The sequence below is a fragment of the Mustelus asterias genome, unplaced genomic scaffold (assembly GCF_964213995.1).
Source record: "Mustelus asterias unplaced genomic scaffold, sMusAst1.hap1.1 HAP1_SCAFFOLD_84, whole genome shotgun sequence".
Classification (NCBI taxonomy): domain Eukaryota; kingdom Metazoa; phylum Chordata; class Chondrichthyes; order Carcharhiniformes; family Triakidae; genus Mustelus; species Mustelus asterias.
The window spans coordinates 1-19,641 of record NW_027590138.1 but is presented as its reverse complement, the minus strand read 5'-3'; the positions used below and the strand labels follow the sequence as shown (position 1 = coordinate 19,641).

The window sequence follows — 19,641 nt, the reverse complement described above, 5'->3', positions numbered from 1 at the left end:
GAAATCTCCATCCCACACACTCTCTCCCCATTCTCAGCAGGTCTGGCAGCATCTGTATGGAGAGAAAAGAACTGATGTTTCAGAGCTTTGACAAAGGGTCATCTAGACAAGAAACATCAGCTCTTTTCTCTCCTTACAGATGCTGCCAGACCTGCAGAGATTTTCCAGCATTTTCTCTCTTGGTTTCAGATTCCAGCATCCGCAGTAATTTGCTTTTATAAGGCTGCAGATACCTCCTCCCAAGTAACATGCGTGTGCCCAAGACATCACCACTTGTTTCCCTTATTTCTTTAGCACCCATGGTGCTCTCCGCAGTAAACACAGAGAAGTATTCATTACAAATCTCACCCATCTCCTGCGGCTCCACACACAGATGGCCATACTGATTTTTAAGGGGATCTATTCTCTCTCGAGCCACCCTTTTACTCTTAATATAGCAAAAGAACCTCTTGGAATTTTCTTTAATCTTACCTGCCAGATCCATATCAGACCCTCTTTTTGTCCTCCTGATTTCCATCTTCAGTATTTTCTTACACTTTTTATAGTCGGAGTGATTCACTTGTCCCCGATTGCCTAAACCCAATGTATGCTTCCTTCTTTTACCTGACCAGAGCCTCAATGTCCCTTGTCTGCCAGAGATCCCTAAATTTGCCATTCTTTCCCTTCATCTTAACAGGAATATACTGCCCCTGGATTCTTGATATCACACTTTTAAAACCTCCCATTTGCCAGTCATTCCTTTCCTTTCAAACAAACTCACCGAATCGACATCTGCTCGATCCTGCCTCATGCCCACAAAAGTGGCCCTGCTCCAGTTTAGGGCCTTGACCTGTGGACCTGTCCTATCTGTTTCCAGAACTATTTTGAAACTATTGGTGCTCCCAATAGTGCTCCCTGACTGACACTTCAGTCACTTGCTCGACCTCATTTCTTAACTGTCTAATAGAAAGTGAGTCCAGGAATTGATGATGAAAAATAAGGAGCTGGGAGATGAATTGAACAAGTATTTTGCCTCGGTGTTCACAATAGAGGATACAGTTAAAACTCAGAAACAGCTGGAAATCAGAAAACAGGAGTGTGGGATGAACTCTGAAAAAGCACAATTCCCAGGGAAGTGGTCCTCAGCAAACTGTTGGAGCTGTGGGCTGATGGGTCCTCGGGTCCTGCTGGCCTTCATTCTCGGGTCCTGCTGGGCTTCATTCTCGGGTCCTGCTGGGCTTCATTCTCGGGTCCTGCTGGGCTTCATTCTCGGGTCCTGCTGGGCTTCATTCCCGGGTCTTAACAGAGGGAGATCGTTGATGTTCAATTTTCTAAACCGTCCGTCGCCATTACCCGCACTGCGCATGCCTCAGGTCCCGCCCCTCATTCACTCCGATTGGTTGGAGGACCAGCCGCTCCCGCTCGGTCCTCCAGCCCCGCCCCCTCTTCCTATTGGTCCGGAGCTGCCGTCAATCAGTCCCGGGGCATTGTGATGTGGAGCATGCGCAGTGTCATTGCTGTCCTTGGCGCTTGTTTGTCCCGGAGAAGCGGAGTCAGCGTTAGGCGGTGGCTGGGAGGATTTGGAAACACTTTGTGGATCCGCAAACCCTTCAGAATCATTGTCAGCTCCCTGGTTTGCAGCTGCGGGGCTTCTCCCTCCCTCCCTCCCGGGAACAGGCCCAGGTTAACGGCCCCATCCTGGCTCAGCCACTGGAGGATGGTTCACATCAGAGGATGGGGGAGGGGGACAATAAATAAGAGGTTACACTTTGGCCTCAAATCAATGAGGACTCTGATCTCTGGGAAGGAAGGAAACCCTGGGAGGTGGGCGGGGAGGATTCACAAACACCCGCTGGAGGCCCCAACGCCGCCAATAAGAAGCTGCAGCTCCCTGTAGTGACCAGGAGAGAAAATAATTGATTTTATTTTCACTCTGTACAAAAGAGAACTGAACCCAGCCAGGATAGAGGGTGGGAGAAAAGATTTGTGAAGATATTTCACACTGGGTTTGCCAGGCTGACCAACTCTCTGAGAAAATGAAAGGACATCCTTCATGAGTCTGTCGAAGCAGGTGAGCAGTATTGTGTGCGGTGCTGCTGGAACTGTGTGGGTGGACAGGGGCTGGTTGGCAGCCAGAAGAGTTGGAAGAGGGTGCTGCACACATCCATCATATGGGTGAAACAGCGCCCATACGCCATGCAGCCTGGCACACTGGAGTCATGGGACAATCCATTGAAATATGAGCTGGTTGGTCAGTGTGGGAGTTGGTTGCAGGACAGGGAGGAGGGAAAGTGTTCAGGATGAGGATTTACTGCTGCACAGGAACAAGTGAGGAAACGATGTTCCACAGAAAGTAGAAATGTCTGTTCTGAATTTCTATCTTGTACTGACAGTGATGTTTCTAAACTCCTTTTACAGGATATTTGAAATATACACACATTAAATCATCCAACCTGGAGACACGAGGACATCTACACCATAGAGAACCCATGGAAATGTGGGGACTGTGGGAAGGAATTCAGTTCTCCATCCCAGCTGGAAGCACATCAGCGCAGTCACACTGGGAAGAGTCTGTTCATCTGCACCGCGTGTGGGAAGAGTTTTAGTCGAATGTTCAACCTTCGCACTCACCAGCGACTTCACACTGGGGAGCGGCCATTCACCTGCTCTGTGTGTATGAAGGGATTCAGCAGTTCATCTCGCCTGCTGAAACACAAGTGTGCTCACTAACTCATCTGATCTCCTGATACACCAGCGAGTTCACACCGGGGAGAGGCCGTTCACCTGCTCCATGTGTGGGAACAGATTCACTCAGTCACAAAACCTAATGAGACACCAGCGAGTTCACAAGTCTGGAGGCAGATTCCCCAGTTATTGAACAGGTAATCACATCCTGCACTGACCCATGTGCATTCTGATAGCTATGGTGTGTTTCTGCTGCTGTTAATAACTGCTGTAACCAGCTTGAGTTAACAATTCAGGTATTTGTTCAAGTTCAGATGGACTAATGGATCAACCAGGGTCTAATTGAATAACAGAGCAGACTTGAAGGGGTGAACAACCTATTCCATTTCCTGAGTAGTCTCTCCACAGGACTCTCCTACTCTTTAACTCTGCTCCATCGCTGGTTCCTGGTGAAGTGTCTTCTCCCCACTTAAGAACAAAGAAAAGTACAGCACAGGAACAGGCTTTCCATTTATCAGCTGGTGTTTCTGCTGCTGTTAATAACCCTATAACCAGCTGGAGTTAACTGTTCAGCTATTTGTTCTTCAAGTTCAGAAAGACTAATTGATCAGCCAGAGTCTAACTGAATGACAGAGCAGACTCAAAAGGCTGAATGAGCTACTCCATTTCCTGTGTTGTTTCCCCCCCGGGCCTCTCCCACTCTCTAACTCTGCTCCAGTGCTGGTTTCTGGTGAAGTGTCTTCCCCCCCAGTTCTCCCATCACTTTCCATTCATCAGCTGGTGTTTGAGCCCAAGTTTATTGGGAACAGGAGGAAATCATTTCTCCCCCTTGAGCCTGTTCTCTTATTGACTGGGGTCACGGCTGATCTGTGACCAAACTCCATTTACCTAGATATTGTTTTAATCCTGACTTCCCCAGTCTGTTACAATGTGATTTAAAAATAACTTTGATTTATATCAGACCCTTAATGTAGGAGAGTGTCCCAAGGTGAATCTCAGAAACATCAACTGACAGAATCAGACAGAACGTAACACTGAGGAACACGATAGGAAGGATGTGATTGCACTGGAAAGAGTGCAGAGGAGAGTCACCAGCATGTTGCCTGGGCTGGAGTGTTGGGAAGGCGATTTATTATCTAAATGGGGAGAGACTTCAGGGTGCTCCAGTGCAGAAGGATCTGGGTGTCCTCGTTCACCAGTCACAGAAAACCAGCATGCAGGTACAGCAGATTATAAAGAAAGTGAATGGAATGTTGGCGTTTATAGCTAAAGGATTAGAATATAAATGTAAGGAACTATACAAGGCATTGGTGAGGCCGCACCTGGAGTATTGTGCACAGTTTTGGTCCCTTTATTTGAGGAAAGTTGTAGTGGCATTGGAGGCAGTTCAGGGGAGGTTCACCAGATTGATTCCAGAGATGACGGGTTTGTCGTATGAAGAGAGAGAGGCCTATACTCTCTGGAATTTAGAAGAATGAGGGGAGATCAAATTGAGGTGTACAAGATGATAAAAGGTATGGATAAAGTAGACGTGGAGTGGATACTTCCTCTTGTGGGGTATTCTAGGACAAGAGCTTATAGTCTTAGGATAAGGGGCAGCAAATTTAAAACAGAGTTGAGGAGAAACTACTTCTCCCAAAGGGTTGTGAATCTGGAATTCGCTACCCTGAAGTGCGGTGGATGCTGGGACAGTGAGTAAATTTAAGGAGGAGTTAGACAGATTTTTAATTGGTTATGGGGAGAAGGCAGGAAAATGGGAATGAGGAGCATATCAGCCATGGTCGAATGGCAGAGCAGACTCGATGGGCCGAATGGCCTAATTCTGCTCCAATATCTTATGAACTTAACACAGACTTAAATGTATTCAATGACCAAGCCTACTACTTACTGGAGAAGGGATTTCCAAAGACTAATGATCTTCATAGAGAATACGTTTCTCCTCATGGTGTAAACTGAGACCTCTTATTTTCAACTGTTCCATAATTGGATATTACCCCATGAGGGGAAACATCCTCTCAGAATCTACCCGGTCAAGCTCCCCCAGGATCTAATATGCTTCACCAAGATCACCTCTCATTCTTCTGAATTCCAATGGGTAAAGACCCAACCTGTTCCACCTTTCCTCAGAAGCCAAACCCCCTCATCACAGGAGTCAGCCTAGTGAACATTTTCTCATCTGCTTCCAATGAAAATGTGTCCCAGCTTAAGTAATCCTGAGCCAGAAAGCAGGCAGACACAATGTTGTGAATTTCTATCCTGGACTGAGAGTGATGGGTTTTGGAAACTTATTTTACATGGGTTAGAAGGGGAGGATTTACCCACAGCAAACTGCAATCAAGTGAATGTTTAACAAAAACAAAGTGCTGGAAAATCCCAGCATGTCTGACAGCATCTTTGGAGAGAGAATAGAGCCAACGTTTCGAGTCTGAATGACTGTTTGGAGAACGGTCATCCAGACTTGAAACAGTGACAGAGGTGAAAGACCTGATGGACCGAATGGCCGACTCCTAATTCTTGAGGTGAAACATGTCACCATGGTTGTGAACAATCATGTTCAGCCTCGGACAATTATCAGGGAGAGAGATGGAGTCGGTGGCTGGGGAGTGAAGTTTGTAGCAAAGACTGAAACCAGTGACTTCAGTCTTCCCAATATATAAAATATCTGTTCATCCAGGACTGGATGGCAGACAAGTCAGAACAGTGTGTTTAAAGTTTTTTTAAAAAGTTTATCATGTCACGAGTAGGTTTATATTAACACTGCGATGAAGTTACTGTGAAAATCCCCAAGTGTGTGAGACTTGAAGGTGAATTTCGAGGTGTTCATTCACACTTGTGATCCTGGTCCTTCCAGGTGGTGGAAGTTGAGGGTTTGGGAGATTCTGTCAAAGCTCCAGCTGAGTTATAGATGTGTAAAATCCCTCTCCTCCTGCCATCACCAGCACCTCCCCCATCCCCCCACAACCTCACCTCTTGCATTACTCCCCGTTCTCTCCCACTGTCTTGAACTCTCCTTAAGTAGAGGCCTGAGTCTGTACAGACCCAGACTGGGTGGTAGGTTCCTTTCCCTGATGGACATTAGTGAATCAGTTGGGTTTTTATGATAATCCAGCACTGTTCATTAGTATCAGACAAATTACCAGATTCATTCAGCTCAATTTCACAAGCTGCCTTTGAGTTTTTGTGGGTTCTCTCTCACTTCTGTGTTTTTGTTTTAAATCAATTTCACAGGGTTTTAGAAGAGGAGGATTTACAGTCAGGAAACTGAAACCAAACATCACACCAGGAGCTGACAGAGGTGTATCATTTATCGTAACTTGAATATCATTGAATATTAAATATGGAAGGAAAAAGCACTGTTCACAGTGAGGAGAAACCATACACGTGTTGTGTGTGTGGACAAGGCTTCAGTCGATCATCCAGCCTGTCGAGACACAAGCACAGTCACACTGGGGAGAAGCTGTGGAAATGTGGGGATTGTGGGAAAGCGTTTAGTTATCCATCTGACCTGGAAACTCATCGACGCAGTCACACTGGGGAGAGACCATTCACCTGCCCTCAGTGTGGGAAGGGATTCACTCAGTCATCCAGTCTGCTAAAACACCAGCGAGATCACAATGGGGAGAGACCATTCACATGTTCTGAGCGTGGGAAGGGATTCACTCAGTTATCCAATCTGTTAGGACACCAACGTGGTCACACTGGGGAAAGGCCATTCACCTGCTCTGTGTGTTGGAAGGGATTCACTCAGTCATCCCACCTGATGACACATCAGCGAATTCACACTGGAGAGAGATCATTTACCTGCTCCGAGTGTGGGAATGGATTCATTCAGTTATCTGATCTGCTGAAACACCAGCGAATCCACACTGGGGAGAAACCATTTACCTGCTCTGTGTGTGGGAAGGGATTCACTCAGTCATCTCACCTACTGAAACATCAGCGAGTTCACACTGATGAGAGACCTTTTAAATGCCTGAACTGTGAGAAGTGCTTTAAAAGTTCTGTGGAACTGACATCCCATCAACGGGTTCACTCTGACGAGAGACCATTTAAATGCCTGGATTGTGGGAAGTGCTTTAAAAGTTCTGGGGAACTGGTGACCCATCAACGTATTCACACTGACGAGAGACCGTTCAGATGCTCTCGTTGTGGGACTGGATTCAGGAAATCATCTCAGCTCACCGTACACCAAAGAATTCACACTGGGGAGAGGCCGCTCGGCTGCTCGGAGTGTGGGAAGGGATTCAGTGATTCATCCAGTCTGCTGAAACACTGGCGAGTTCACACCGGGGAGAAACCGTTCACCTGCTCTGTGTGTGGGAAGGGATTCACTCAGTCATCCCATCTGCTGAGACACCAGCGCGGTCACAAGTAATGACAATGATTGGGTTTGCTGTTAATCACCTGCAGGATTGAATATCATTCACTGGAGTCTGGTCCTGCTGATGTTAATAAACACCAGGCCGGTTATAGGTGTAAATATTCTGGATAAGAGTCAAATAAATCAGCTTTGTGTTAAACACAGTGTCTTGCGTCTTTTAAATACTGCTAACAGAAGTTAATTCCTTTTGAAGGGTTCTCCCTCTCCCCATCTCTGCCATTCTCACCTCCAACAAGTGTGAGGAGCTCCATCGCAGTTTATTTTTTACAGGTCAGTAGCTGTGAGACAGGCTCCGCAGCAGCTGTCCCCCTGAGGGAGCGTATTGGAAATGCCAACAGCACCCTCGCTTTCCTCAGTGCCCGTCCCCTTCCCTCCCTCCCTACCCGGCAGCACTGAGCCTTTCCCAGTGCACGTTTCACACTGACTGCCCGTTAATCAGCCAGCCAGCATGAGATCACTTTCCGGGGCCGATTTCCAGGGCTGATTACACCCACTTCCAGGCACTCCCATGTGAGTGTGCCCAACGGATGAAAAATTCAGGCCTTGCTGTCAGATTTAACAACAGGATGAGTTTCTGACCACATATCCATCCCATCACTGATACCAAATATTTCAATCTCCAAAATGTCCACAGTCTCCACCCCACTCCATCTGTTACCTTTAGTCTTGATGATTCCAATATATTTCTGAGCAGCCTCTCACATTCACCCCACTCCCCACATAGAAATGTGAGATCATCCAAAACTCTGCCGCCCGTCTGCTTTCTCACACCAAATCCTATTCATCCAAATCCTATTCATCCAAATCCTATTCATCCAAATCCTATTCATCCATAAAGCCTACATCGGCTTTAAGTCAAGTCATGTTTCAATTTTAAAATTCACATCCTTATTTTCAAATTCCTCCATGACCTTATCCCTCCCTATCTCAGTAATCTCCAATTTCACAATTCTCTGAAATCATAGAATCCTTTCAGTGCAGAAGGAGGCCATTTGGCCCATCAGGTCTGCACTGATAACAATCCCACGCAGGCCTAATCCTTGTAACCTCATATAATCCCCCTGACACACAGGGCAATCCCATCCAGACCTGTCCCATAACCCCAAGTATTTACCCTGCTCATCCCCCTAACCTACAACTAGGAGACACAGCCTCAAAATAAGGGAAGCAGATTTAGGACTGAGTTGAGGAGGAACTTCTTCACAGAAAGGGTTGTGAATCTGTGGAATTCCCTGCCCAGTGAAGCAGTTGAGGCTGCCTCATTGAATGTTTTTAAGGCAAGGATAGATAGATTTTTGAACAGTAAAGTGCAGGTTTCCTCCGGGTGCTCCAGTTTCCTCCCACAGTCAAAAAGACGTGCTGGTTGGGTACATTGGCCATGCGAAATTCTCCCTCAGTTTACTCAAACAGGCGCCAGATTGTGGCGACTGGGGTATTTTCAGAGTAACTTCATTGCAATGTTAATGTAAGCCTATGTGTGACACTAATAAACAAACTATAAACAAAGTTAACTTTTAAAAACTTCTACCAAATTGGTTTCTCGAATCCCCCTTTTTATACTTTCAAAATGTAGAAAGCCATCCTCAGCTAATTGTTGGGAATTAGCCAATTGGTCGATAACTTGTCAATAATGACATTGGTTTGGTTTTTAGCTAATTGCACACGTTGTCTTAATTTTAAGACAATTCTTTCTCTCAAACGATATCTCTTAGCTTGGGGTAGCCTGAGTGTCAACCAATAATTGGTTCACATCAGTCATTCAATGTTGAGACATCTTGAACAGGAGCCGATTCATTCCCTCCAGTCAAGGTTAACAAGTCCTTTCATCTTTCTTTATTCTGTCAGCATGAGAAGGGAACATCTGATAATTCCCACAGCATTTTAACCATTCTTAATGTGTTTATAATTCTAAAAGTTATAAACTTGTGTTCAAATTTACATTTCCAGCCTTCATAACATATATATTAATGAATCATTTATTATTTAATTGTCTTACAATTAATGCTGTCTATTTAACTAATCTGGCTGCTTTCCAATTGTGGGAACTTCAGGCCACAAAAAAGGTAGTTAGAGTCATAGAGGTTTACAGCATGAAAACAGGCCCTTCGGCCCAACTTGTCCATGCCGCCCAGTTTTTACCACTAAGCTAGTCCTAATTGCCCTGTAATATTACTCATGATCTGTGCTTCCAAGCATTTTGAATGCGCATCTACAACAAGCAAACACATGTGATTCATGAAAGGCCCCCCAAAGGCCACATGTAGTCTGGACCACGGCCTATCAGGCCACTCCCAAGGATGAAGTGGTAATGTACCCAGTGTGTTGGGGTGAATGAACTCAGAAGAATCATTCAACACTTAAACCTGATTCAACAAATAGTTTATTGAGTTACGCCAGCGGGGAGAAGCCACAGGGGCTGACCATGTGTAACTCCATCCAACAAAGAAAATAATCAATTCTTATCCAGTTACTCAGCTCATCCCGGCTGGACACAATCCAATCAGAATGGTGATAGATTACACACATTACAGAAAGGTCCAATGAAATTAGTATTTGGACATCATGGGGCTTTGTGATCATCTCATGAACAGATAGGTGCCCCCATCATGATGTTTTCCAGAACCCCTTATCTACCATCCTTGGGGTTTTCTTTGTACATAGACTGAGTTTGAAAAGGGGTGGATTAAAAGTTTTCAAATGGATGTCAGCACTCTTCCTTTGTTCCAACCTAACGACCACACGGTCTGGGAATCATTTCTATTTAATAATCTCTCCTTTTAAACTCTTTTCTTCAGTATCCAATTCCAGAATTTTCCTTTTCATTGTGTTAATTGTGTCTTTGGACCTGACAGGAAGTTTAACCCAAGATCAATCCAACACAGGATTGGTCAGAATCATTTCACATGTCCCAAATTTTAAATAACCATTACAAATTAAAACTCATTCTCATGAGTGAATTGTATCCGGATTAAAATTCCCGCATGTTTAGTGAAATATCCTGGAATCCTGTCTCTGTCCAGTAAATATGGCTCCAAGTTCATAACTTTTGAAAAAAAAGCTTTATTAATTACACTTCCTTTTTAAAAATCTGTTTGATTTAAATCACAGACAGAAAACCTCAAAGCTTAAAGCGTTCAACCCACAAATATCATCCATACACAAACAGAGAAACTTAGCATGTGCTTTACAACAACAATAACCAAAATTAATTACTTAAGCGTTCTTGTGATCCTGTTTTTAAACTCCCAAAAATGCCTTTAATTAAAGACTCAAGGTAAGGTTAATTCCCCAGAAAGATAAACCTTAACAAATGTAGCCCAAAACAATGATAAAACACATCTACAAACATCCACATAAAACAAACAAAACACACAGATTCTCACAGCTCGTAAATTTCAAACAATGAATCCTCAGCATTCTCTCTCGCAGCTGTAGCTTCTTAAAGCGACAGAGCACTACAAACTCACAACTCCTTGATTAAAATAAGATGCAAGATCCTTCATTGTAACTTAACCCTTTTTCAGCCAACTTCCAAGGCCTGATTTTATCGGCAACATCTAATCTTTGTTGATTTAAAATCCCAAACACGTTACCACCTGCAAACTCTTTGTTCTTTATCTGGGGTTGAGGTGACAACACAATAAAATTCTCATAGTTATTCCAAATTCCTCCAGGCTACGCTTAAAATTTCCACATTTAACTGGCTCCAATAAATCCACAATTATAAACTAAAATAGACACGAGTTTCTGGGCGATTTAAAAACAAGTTAAAAACAAGATGCCAGAGGAAAGACAGAACAGGAGGAAAGAAAGGAGGGGGAGTTGCACTTTTGATTCAGGAAAACATCACGGCAGTACTGAGAGGGGATATATCCGAGGGTTCGCCTACTGAGTCAAAAGGGGTGAACTGAGAAAGAAGAAGGGGGAAATCACTTTGATAGGGTTGTACTATAGGCCCCCAAATAGTCGGTGGAAAATTGAGGAGCAAATATGTAAGGAGATTACAGATAGTTCCAAGAAAAATAGGGTGGTAATAGTCGGGGATTTTAACTTTCCCAACATTGACTGGGACAGACATAGTATTCGAGGCTTGGATGGGGAGAAATTTGTTGAGTGTATTCAGGAGGAATTTTTTATTCAGTATGTGGATGGCCCGACTAGAGAGGGGCAAAACCTGACCTCCTCTTGGGAAATAAGGAAGGGCAGGTGACAAAAGTGTTCGTGAGGGATCACTTTGGGACCAGTGACCATAATTCCATCAGTTTTAAGATACCTATGGAAAATGATTGGTCAGGTCCAAAAGTTAAAATTCTAAATTAGGGCAAGGCCAATGTTGATGGTATCAGGCAGGAACTTTCGACAGTTAACTGGGAGAGTCTGTGGGAAGGCAAAGGGACGTCTGGTAAGTGGGAGGCTTTCAAAAGTGTTTTAACCAGGGTTCAGTGTAAGCACATTGCTCTTAGAGTGATGGGCAAGGCTGGTAGAAGTCGAGAACCCTGGTTGACTCAAGATATTGAGGCCCTGGTCAAGAAGAAGAAGGAGGCACATGACATGCATAGGCAGCTGGGATCAAGTGGATCCCTTGAAGAGTATAGAGGGTGTAGGAGTAGAATTAAGAGAGAAATCAGGAGGACAAAAAGGGGACACGAGATTGTTTTGGCAGATGAGGCAAAGGAGAATCCAAAGAGGTTCTATAAATACATAAAGGGCCAAAGAGTAACTCGGGAGAGAGTAGGGCCTCTTAAGGATCAACAAGGACATCTATGTGCCGATCCACAAGAGATGGGTGAGATCATAAATGAATATTTTTCATCATTATTTATTGTTGAGAAAAGCATGGATGTTAGGGAACTTGGGGAAATAAAGTGATGTCTTGAGGAGTGTACTTATAACAGAGAAGGAGGTGCTGGAAGTCATAAAGCGCATCAAGGTAGATAAATCCCCGGGACCTGATGAAGTGTATCCCAGAACACTGTGGGAGGCTAGAGAGGAAATTGCGGGTCTCCGAGCAGAGATATTTGAATCATTGATAGTCACAGGTGAGGTGCCTGAAGATTGGAGGGTGGCAAATGTTGAGCCTTTGTTTAAAAAGGGCTGCAGGCAAAAGCCTGGGAACTACAGGCCGGTGTGATTCACATCTGTAAGTTGTCAGAAGGTATTTGAGAGACAGGATCTACAGGCATTTAGAGATGCAGGGACTGATTAGGGACGGTCAGCATGGCTTTGTGAGTGGAAAATCATGTCTCACAAATTTGATTGAGTTTTTTGAAGGGGTAACCAAGAAGGTAGATGAGGGCAGTACAGGTGATGCTGTCTACATGGACTTTAGCAAGGCCTTTGACAAGGTACCGCATGGTAGATTGTTGCTTAAGGTTAAATCTAATGGAATCCAGGGTGAGTTCGCCAAATGGATACAAAACTGGCTTGATGACAGAAGACAGAGGGTGGTTGTAGAAGGTTGTTTTTCAAACTGGAGCCTGTGACCAGCGGTGTGCCTCAAGGATCGGTGCTGGGTCCACTGTTATTTGTCATTTATATTAATGATTTGGATGAGAATGTAGGAGGCATGGTAAGTAAGTTTTCAGATGACACCAAGGTTGGTGGTATCGTGGACAGTGAAGAAGGTTATCTAGGATTGTAGCATGATCTTGTTGGGACGTCTTGTTGAAGTTGTACAAGACATAGGTAAGGCCACACTTGGAATACTGTGTACAGTTCTGGTCACCCTATTATAGAAAGCATATTATTAAACTGGAAAGAGTGCAGAAAAGATTTACTCGGATGCTACCGGGACTTGGTGGTTTGAGTTATAAAGAGAGGCTGGATAGACTGGGACTTTTTTCCCTGGAATGTAGGAGGCTGAGGGGTGAACTTATAGAGGTCTATAAAATAATGAGGGGCCAGTGGACTGACAAATGGCAGATGGAGTTTAATTCAGATAAATGCGAGGTGATACATTTTGGGCGATCGAACCAGGGCAGGACTTACTCAGTTAATGGTAGTGTGTTGGGGAGAGTTACAGAACAGAGATCTAGGGGTACAGGTTCATAGCTCCTTGAAAATGGAGTTGCAGGTGGACAGAGTGGTGAAGAAGGCATTCTGCATGTTGGTCAGAACATTGAATACAGGAGTTGGGACGTCTTGTTGAAGTTGTACAAGACATTGGTAAGGCCACACTTGGAATACTGTGTACAGTTCTGGTCACCCTATTATAGAAAGCATATTATTAAACCAGAAAGAGTGCAGAAAAGATTTACTGGGATGCTACCGGGACTTGGTGGTTTGAGTTATAAAGAGAGGCTGGATAGACTGGGATTTTTTTCCCTGGAATGTAGGAGGCTTTGTAGTGATCTTATAGAGGTCTATAAAATAATGAGGGGCATAGATCAGCGAGATAGTCAACATCTTTTCCCAAAGGTAGGGGAGTCTAAAACTAGAGGGCATAGGTTTAAGGTGAGAGGGGAGAGACACAGAAGGATCCAGAGGGGCATTTGTTTCACACAGAGGGTGGTGAGTGTCTGAAAAAAGGTGCCAGAGCTAGTAGTAGAGGCGGGTACAATTTTGTCTTTTAAAAAGCGTTTAGACAGTTACATGGGTAAGATGGGTGTCGAGGGATATGGGCCAAACGTGGGCAATTGGGACTAGCACAGGGGTTAAAAAAGGGGCGGCATGGACAAGTTGGGCAGAAGGGCCCGTTTCCAAGCTGGAAACCTCTATCACTAAATGAACTGTCTGCTGAAAGGGTTAACTTTTCTACAGAATCTAAAGGGGTGGGGAGTGAGCAGAAAACACTTGGCACACAATTACATCACTTTACATAATTTTTAAAAACTTGTCCAACAACAAAATAAAGTTGATTTTAAACTTAATCTATTAATTCTTTTGTTCTCTTCCTCAACCTAATTATTTTTATTTGATCAGTTTTTGTTAGGGATAGGTAACTTCCGTTCTTTATAGACTGGTTCACTGGTTTTGTTGATTCTACATGGGCTCGGAGAATCAGAACCCAGACTTTATCATCCTTATCCTTTTTCTCCCTTTGCCACCACTCCCTCTGTTTTGCGGGAGGGTCGTGGGGATTCCACTCAGACCAAATCAAATTATCAGATAAGTAAAATACTGCGGATGCTGGAATCTGAAACAAAAACAGAAAATGCTGGAAAATCTCAGCGGGTCTGACAGCATCTGTGAAGAATGGAGCCAAAGTTTCGATAATGGATGACCCTTCATAACAGCTCTTATGAAGCATCATTCAGACTCAAAATGTTGGCTCTGTTCTCTAATCATTTTATCGATACATTTCTTGTTCTTAGTTTTAGGTTTAAAGTGAGAGGAGAGAGATACAAAAGGGTCCAGAGGGGCAGTTTTTCACTCAGGTCGTGGTGAGTGTCTGGAATGAGTTGCCAGAGGCAGTGGTAGAGGTGGGTGCAATTCTGTCTTTTAAAAAGCATTTAGACAGTTACATGGTAAGATGGGTACAGAGGGATATGGGCCAAATACGGGCAATTGGGACTTGCTTAGTGGTAAAAACTGAGCGGCATGGACAAGTTGGGCCGAAGGGCCTGTTTCCATGTTGTAAACCTCTATAACTTCCTAACACCCTGTCACTCTGTGATCCTTGTGAAATCTGAAACCAGGTATTTGCAACAAGACTCAAAGAGCATCAGCCCACTGGAGGCAAAGTCATGAGACCGGCCAGTCCAGCAGAAAGAAACCCCCCGACCCTCCCCATTGACCAACTGTGAGAACGAACAAAATGCAGTCCTGGATGTAATTGAGAGCAGAAACAATAACAGCAGAATCCAACCCCTGGAATCACTCGTGAACTTCTTGGTGTCTCAGCAGGTGGGATGAAACTCTGAATCCCTTCCCACACTGAGAGCAGGTGAATGGTCTCTCCCCAGTGTGAATGCGCTGGTGTCTCTGCAAGTTGGATGACTGAGTGAATCCCTCCCCACACTGAGAGCAGGTGAACGGCCTCTCCCCTGTGTGAACTCGCTGGTGTGTCTGCAGGTCAGATGAGTTAGTGAATCCCTTCCCACACTCAGAGCAGATGAATGGTTTCTCCCCTGTGTGAACTCGCTGGTGTGTCTGCAGGTCAGATGAGTTAGTGAATCCCTTCCCACACTCAGAGCAGGTGAATGGTTTCTCCCCAGTGTGAACTTGTTCGTGTGTCTGCAGGCTGGATAACTGAGTGAATCCCTTCCCACACTGAGAGCAGGTGAACGGTCTCTCCCCAGTGTGAACGCGTTCGTGTGTCTGCAGGCTGGATAACTGAGTGAATCCCTTCCTACACTGAGAGCAGGTGAACGGTCTCTCCCCAGTGTGAACTCGCTGGTGTCTCTGGAGGTCGGATAACTGACTGAATCCCTTCCCACATTGAGAGCAGGTAAATGGCCTCTCTCCAGTGTGAACTCGCTGGTGTCTCTGCAGGAGGGATAACCGAGTGAATCCCTTCCCACACTGAGAGCAGGTGAATGGCCTCTCCCCAGTGTGGTTGCGCCGATGAACTTCCAGCTTAGATGGGGCTCTGTATCCCTTCCCACAATCCGCACATTTCCATGGTTTCTCCATGATGCAGGTGTCCATGCCTCTCTCTTGAGTGGACAATTAGTTGAAACTTCGTCCACACACAGAACAAGATTACAGTCTCTCCCCGCTGTGAATGGTGTGATATTTATTCAGACTGTGTAACTGGTTAAAGCTCTTCAGTCAGTGCATTGGAACACTCTCACTCAAGTGTGGCAGTGTGTCGATGCTTTTTCAGTCACACTGACATTTCAAATCTTTTCAAATCGACAGACTGGACAATCATTTCTCCTTCTGGATTGAAAGTCCGATGATATTCAGCTCCCAAGGAATATGACTCTGTCACGTCTCGACGTGACGTTTGAGATTTCAGCCTGTGATTCCTCTTTCAATATCCTGGAAAATGAGTTTACAAAAGTCATCAGTGTCAGTACAGGATAGGAATTCAGAACAGACAATTTCTATGGAACATTCTTTCCTCTCTCATTCCCCAAAAGCTGTCAAACTCCATCCCACACACTCTCTCCCCATTCTCAGCAGGTCTGGCAGCATCTGTATGGAGAGAAAAGAACTGATGTTTCAGAGCTTTGACAAAGGGTCATCTAGACAAGAAACATCATTTTCTCTCTTGGTTTCAGATTTCAGCATCCGCAGTAATTTGCTTTTATAAGGCTGCAGATACCTCCTCCCAAGTAACATGCGTGTGTCCAAGACATCATCACTTGTTTCCCTTATTTCTTTAGCACCCATGGTGCTCTCCGCAGAAAACACAGAGGAGAAGTATTCATTAAAAATCTCACCCATCTCCTGTGGCTCCACACACAGATGGCCATACTGATTTTTAAGGGGATCTATTCTCTCTCTGTCCACCCTTTTACTCTTAATATAGCTATAGAACCTCTTGGAATTTTCTTTAATCTTACCTGCCAGATCCATATCATACCCTCTTTCTGTCCTCCTGATTTCCCTCCTCAGTATTTTCTTACACTTTTTATAGTCAGAGTAATTCACTTGTCCCCGATTGCCTAAACCCAATCTATGCTTCCTTCTTTTACCTGACCAGAGCCTCAATGTCCCTTGTCTGCCAGAGATCCCTAAATTTACCATTCTTTCCCTTCATCTTAACAGGAATATACTGCCCCTGGACTCTTGATATCACACTTTCAAAACCTCCCAATTGCCAGTCATTCCTTTCCCTTCAAACAAATTCACCTAATCGACATCTGCTCGATCCTGCCTAATGCCCACAAAAGTGGCCCTGCTCCAGTTTAGGGCCTTGACTTGTGGACCTGTCCTATCTTTTTCCAGAACTATTTTGAAACTATTGGTGCTCCCAATAGTGCTCCCTGACTGACACTTCAGTCACTTGCTCCACCTCATTTCTTAACTGTCTAATAGAAAGTGATTCCAGGAATTGATAATGAAAAATAAGGAGCTGGGAGATGAATTGAACAAGTATTTTGCCTCGGTGTTCACAATAGAGGATAGAGTTAAAACTCAGAAACAGCTGGAAATCAGAAAACAGAAGTGTGGGATGAACTCTGAAAAAGCACAATTCCCAGGGAAGTGGTCCTCAGCAAACTGTTGGAGCTGTGGGCTGATGAGTCCTCAGGTCCTGCTGGGCTTCATTCTCGGGTCTTAACAGAGTGAGAGAGTTGATGTGTTGTTCAATTTTCTAAAATTCCCCATCGGGAATTGGATAAAGGGAAACCGGTGGATGCGCTGTACTTAGATTTCCAGAAGACATTTGATGAGGTGCCACATGAAAGGTTATTGCAGCAAATAAAAATTCATGCTGCGGGGAGAACATATTGGCGTGGATAGAAGATTGGCTCATAGCAAACAGTGGGCAGAAATGGATCATTTTCTGGGGTTTAAGAGAGAGAGAAACCTGGACCAACCTTTCCAGAGTCTGCACCCTCCCTGGATTCACTTCCTTTCCCTTCAGTTGCTGCAAGTCCCCAGTTTCCCCCCAGAATGAGAAAAGAAATGGAAAGGGGGAGAAAAGAAAGTGTTTTACTCACAGATGTTTGAGATAGGAGGAAGTTTGAGTCTGTCTGAAAATCAATCTTCATTCACACAAAGCCCGCGCTCTGATTGGCTGGAAGACCAGAGTCCTTCCGGTCCTCCAACTCTTCCCATTGGTCAACACCTCAGCATGAAGATCAGAGGGTGGGTTCTCCCCCGCACATGCGCAGCTTCCCCTCTCCCTCGCACATTTTGCAGTCCCGGGCCGGGGGGAGGGGGAGATCACCGAGCGGCTTCTTGCTCTTGCCGGAGCCGTCAGCCGGTTGCCTGGAAACCTTGGTTCAAGGAGATGTAGGGGAGGGGAACAATGGGTGGGGGCGGGGCTCCTGGGTCCGCGCGCCCGGGCCTGAGCACTGGAACCCGGAGACGTCACCGCGAAGCAGAGTGATTCCTATTGGCTGATTCAGGCAGGACTCTATTGTGACGTCACAATGCGGAAGTTGTCCAATGAGCTTCAGAGTGAAACTCCCTCCTCCGGACAACATCTGGGAGGAAATCAATGTTTCCCCCTTTCCATTTCTTTTCTCATTCTGGGGGAAGTTGGGGACTTGCAGCAACTGAAGGAAATGAAGTGAATTCGGTCTGTATATTCCACACATTTTTACTCCAGTAATGCAGACATTTATCTGTCTGGCAGCCTGCATGGAAATTTTCAGCTCTCTGCATCCAGAGCAAGAAGCAGTGAGCATGGATCTGTCAATCACACATGAGGACGGCCTCAACCGGGATCTTGGGTTCATATCACACTATCTGTAACCCCCACGACTTGCCTGGGCTTGCAAAATCTCACTAACTGTCCTGGCTGGAGACAATACACATCTCTTTAACCTGTGCTTAACCCTCTCTCCACTCTCATTGTCTGTACCTTTAAGACTTGATTACGTTTAAAGACTCGTATTCCAACCATTATCTTGTAAATTGAGTTTGTGTCTTTATATGCCCTGTTTGTGAACAGAACTCCCACTCACCTGATGAAGGGGCAGCGCTCTGAAAGCTTGTGGCTTGTGCTACCAAATAAACCTGTTGGATTTTAACCTGGTGTTGTGAGATTACTTACTGTGCTTACCCCAGTCCAACGCCGGCACATCTTTGGACTGTGGAAGGAAAACCGGAACATCCGGAGGAAACCCACACAGACACGGGGAGAATGTAGAAACTCTGCACAGACAGTGACCCGAGGCTGGAATTGAACCCGGGTCCCTGGCGCTGTTAGGCAGCTGCACTAACCACTGTGCCACCGGGACACATGTCAGTGCCATCGCCCGACTCCAGCCCAGTCTCAGCTCATCTGGAACCGTCACCCATTCCACTGTGACGTCACACTCTCACCCATTCCATTGTGACGTCACACTCTCACCCATTCCATTGTGACGTCACACCCTCACCCATTCCATTGTGACGTCAGGGCTTCACTCTCCGATCACAATCCCTGCCGGCCTCCCACATGCAGCCTCAATGGCGGCAGTCAGCCCGGGTCTAACACTACAAGCTGCCGCTCCATTTGGTACAAAGGGGGGGACCGGGAAGTTCATTTCCGGGGTTTGGGTTTGAACAACATGTTTACAAAGTCTCTCCACCCACCCGCCACATTTATCATTCCCCGCACGCCGCCCACTACCTCGTATTGATCGCCCTTCCAAACTAAAACCGGCCGTCTGTCGCCATTACCCGCACTGATGTGGAGATGCCGGCGTTGGACTGGGGTAAACACAGCAACAAGTCAAACAACACCAGGTTAAAGTCCAACAGGTTTATCTGGTTCACCCGCACTGCGCATGCTTCAGGTCCCGCCTCTCATTCACTCCGATTGGTTGGAGGACCAGCCGCTCCCGCTCGGTCCTCCAGTCCCGCCCCCTCTTCCTATTGGTCCGGAGCTGCCGTCAATCAATCCCCGGGCATTGTGATGTGGAGCATGCGCAGTGTCATTGCTGTCCTTGGCGCTTGTTTGTCCCGGAGAAGCGGAGTCAGCGTTAGGCGGTGGCTGGGAGGATTTGGAAACACTTTGTGGATCCGCAAACCCTTCAGAATCATTGTCAGCT

At 45.5% G+C, this 19,641-nt stretch overlaps 2 protein-coding genes across 3 annotated transcripts in view; one reads left to right on the top strand and one right to left on the bottom strand.

The window, feature by feature from the left end:
* LOC144483890 (uncharacterized) overlaps positions 1 to 7,153 on the top strand; it is a 32,569-nt gene extending 25,416 nt beyond the window's left edge. The window contains exons 3-4 of the mRNA XM_078202470.1: positions 5,516 to 5,531; positions 6,009 to 7,153. Of these exons, the coding sequence (XP_078058596.1) occupies positions 5,516 to 5,531; positions 6,009 to 7,039 (1,047 nt within the window). The 3' untranslated portion in view covers positions 7,040 to 7,153. The remainder of the gene's footprint in view (positions 1 to 5,515; positions 5,532 to 6,008) is intronic.
* Positions 7,154 to 10,085: 2,932 nt separating this feature from the next.
* On the bottom strand, positions 10,086 to 19,373 carry LOC144483860 (uncharacterized). 2 transcript variants are annotated; one of them, XM_078202429.1, is made up of 2 exons: positions 18,571 to 19,373; positions 10,086 to 15,970 (listed from the first exon to the last, which is right to left on the bottom strand). In XM_078202429.1, exon 2 carries the CDS (start codon positions 15,632 to 15,634, stop codon positions 14,861 to 14,863), a length of 774 nt encoding a protein of 257 aa, XP_078058555.1. In that variant the 5' UTR covers positions 15,635 to 15,970; positions 18,571 to 19,373; the 3' UTR covers positions 10,086 to 14,860. The 2 variants fall into 2 exon arrangements, with proteins under 2 accessions (XP_078058555.1, XP_078058556.1); XM_078202430.1 differs by having other exon boundaries at positions 19,221 to 19,364.
* Between the last annotated feature and the right edge of the window lie 268 nt (positions 19,374 to 19,641).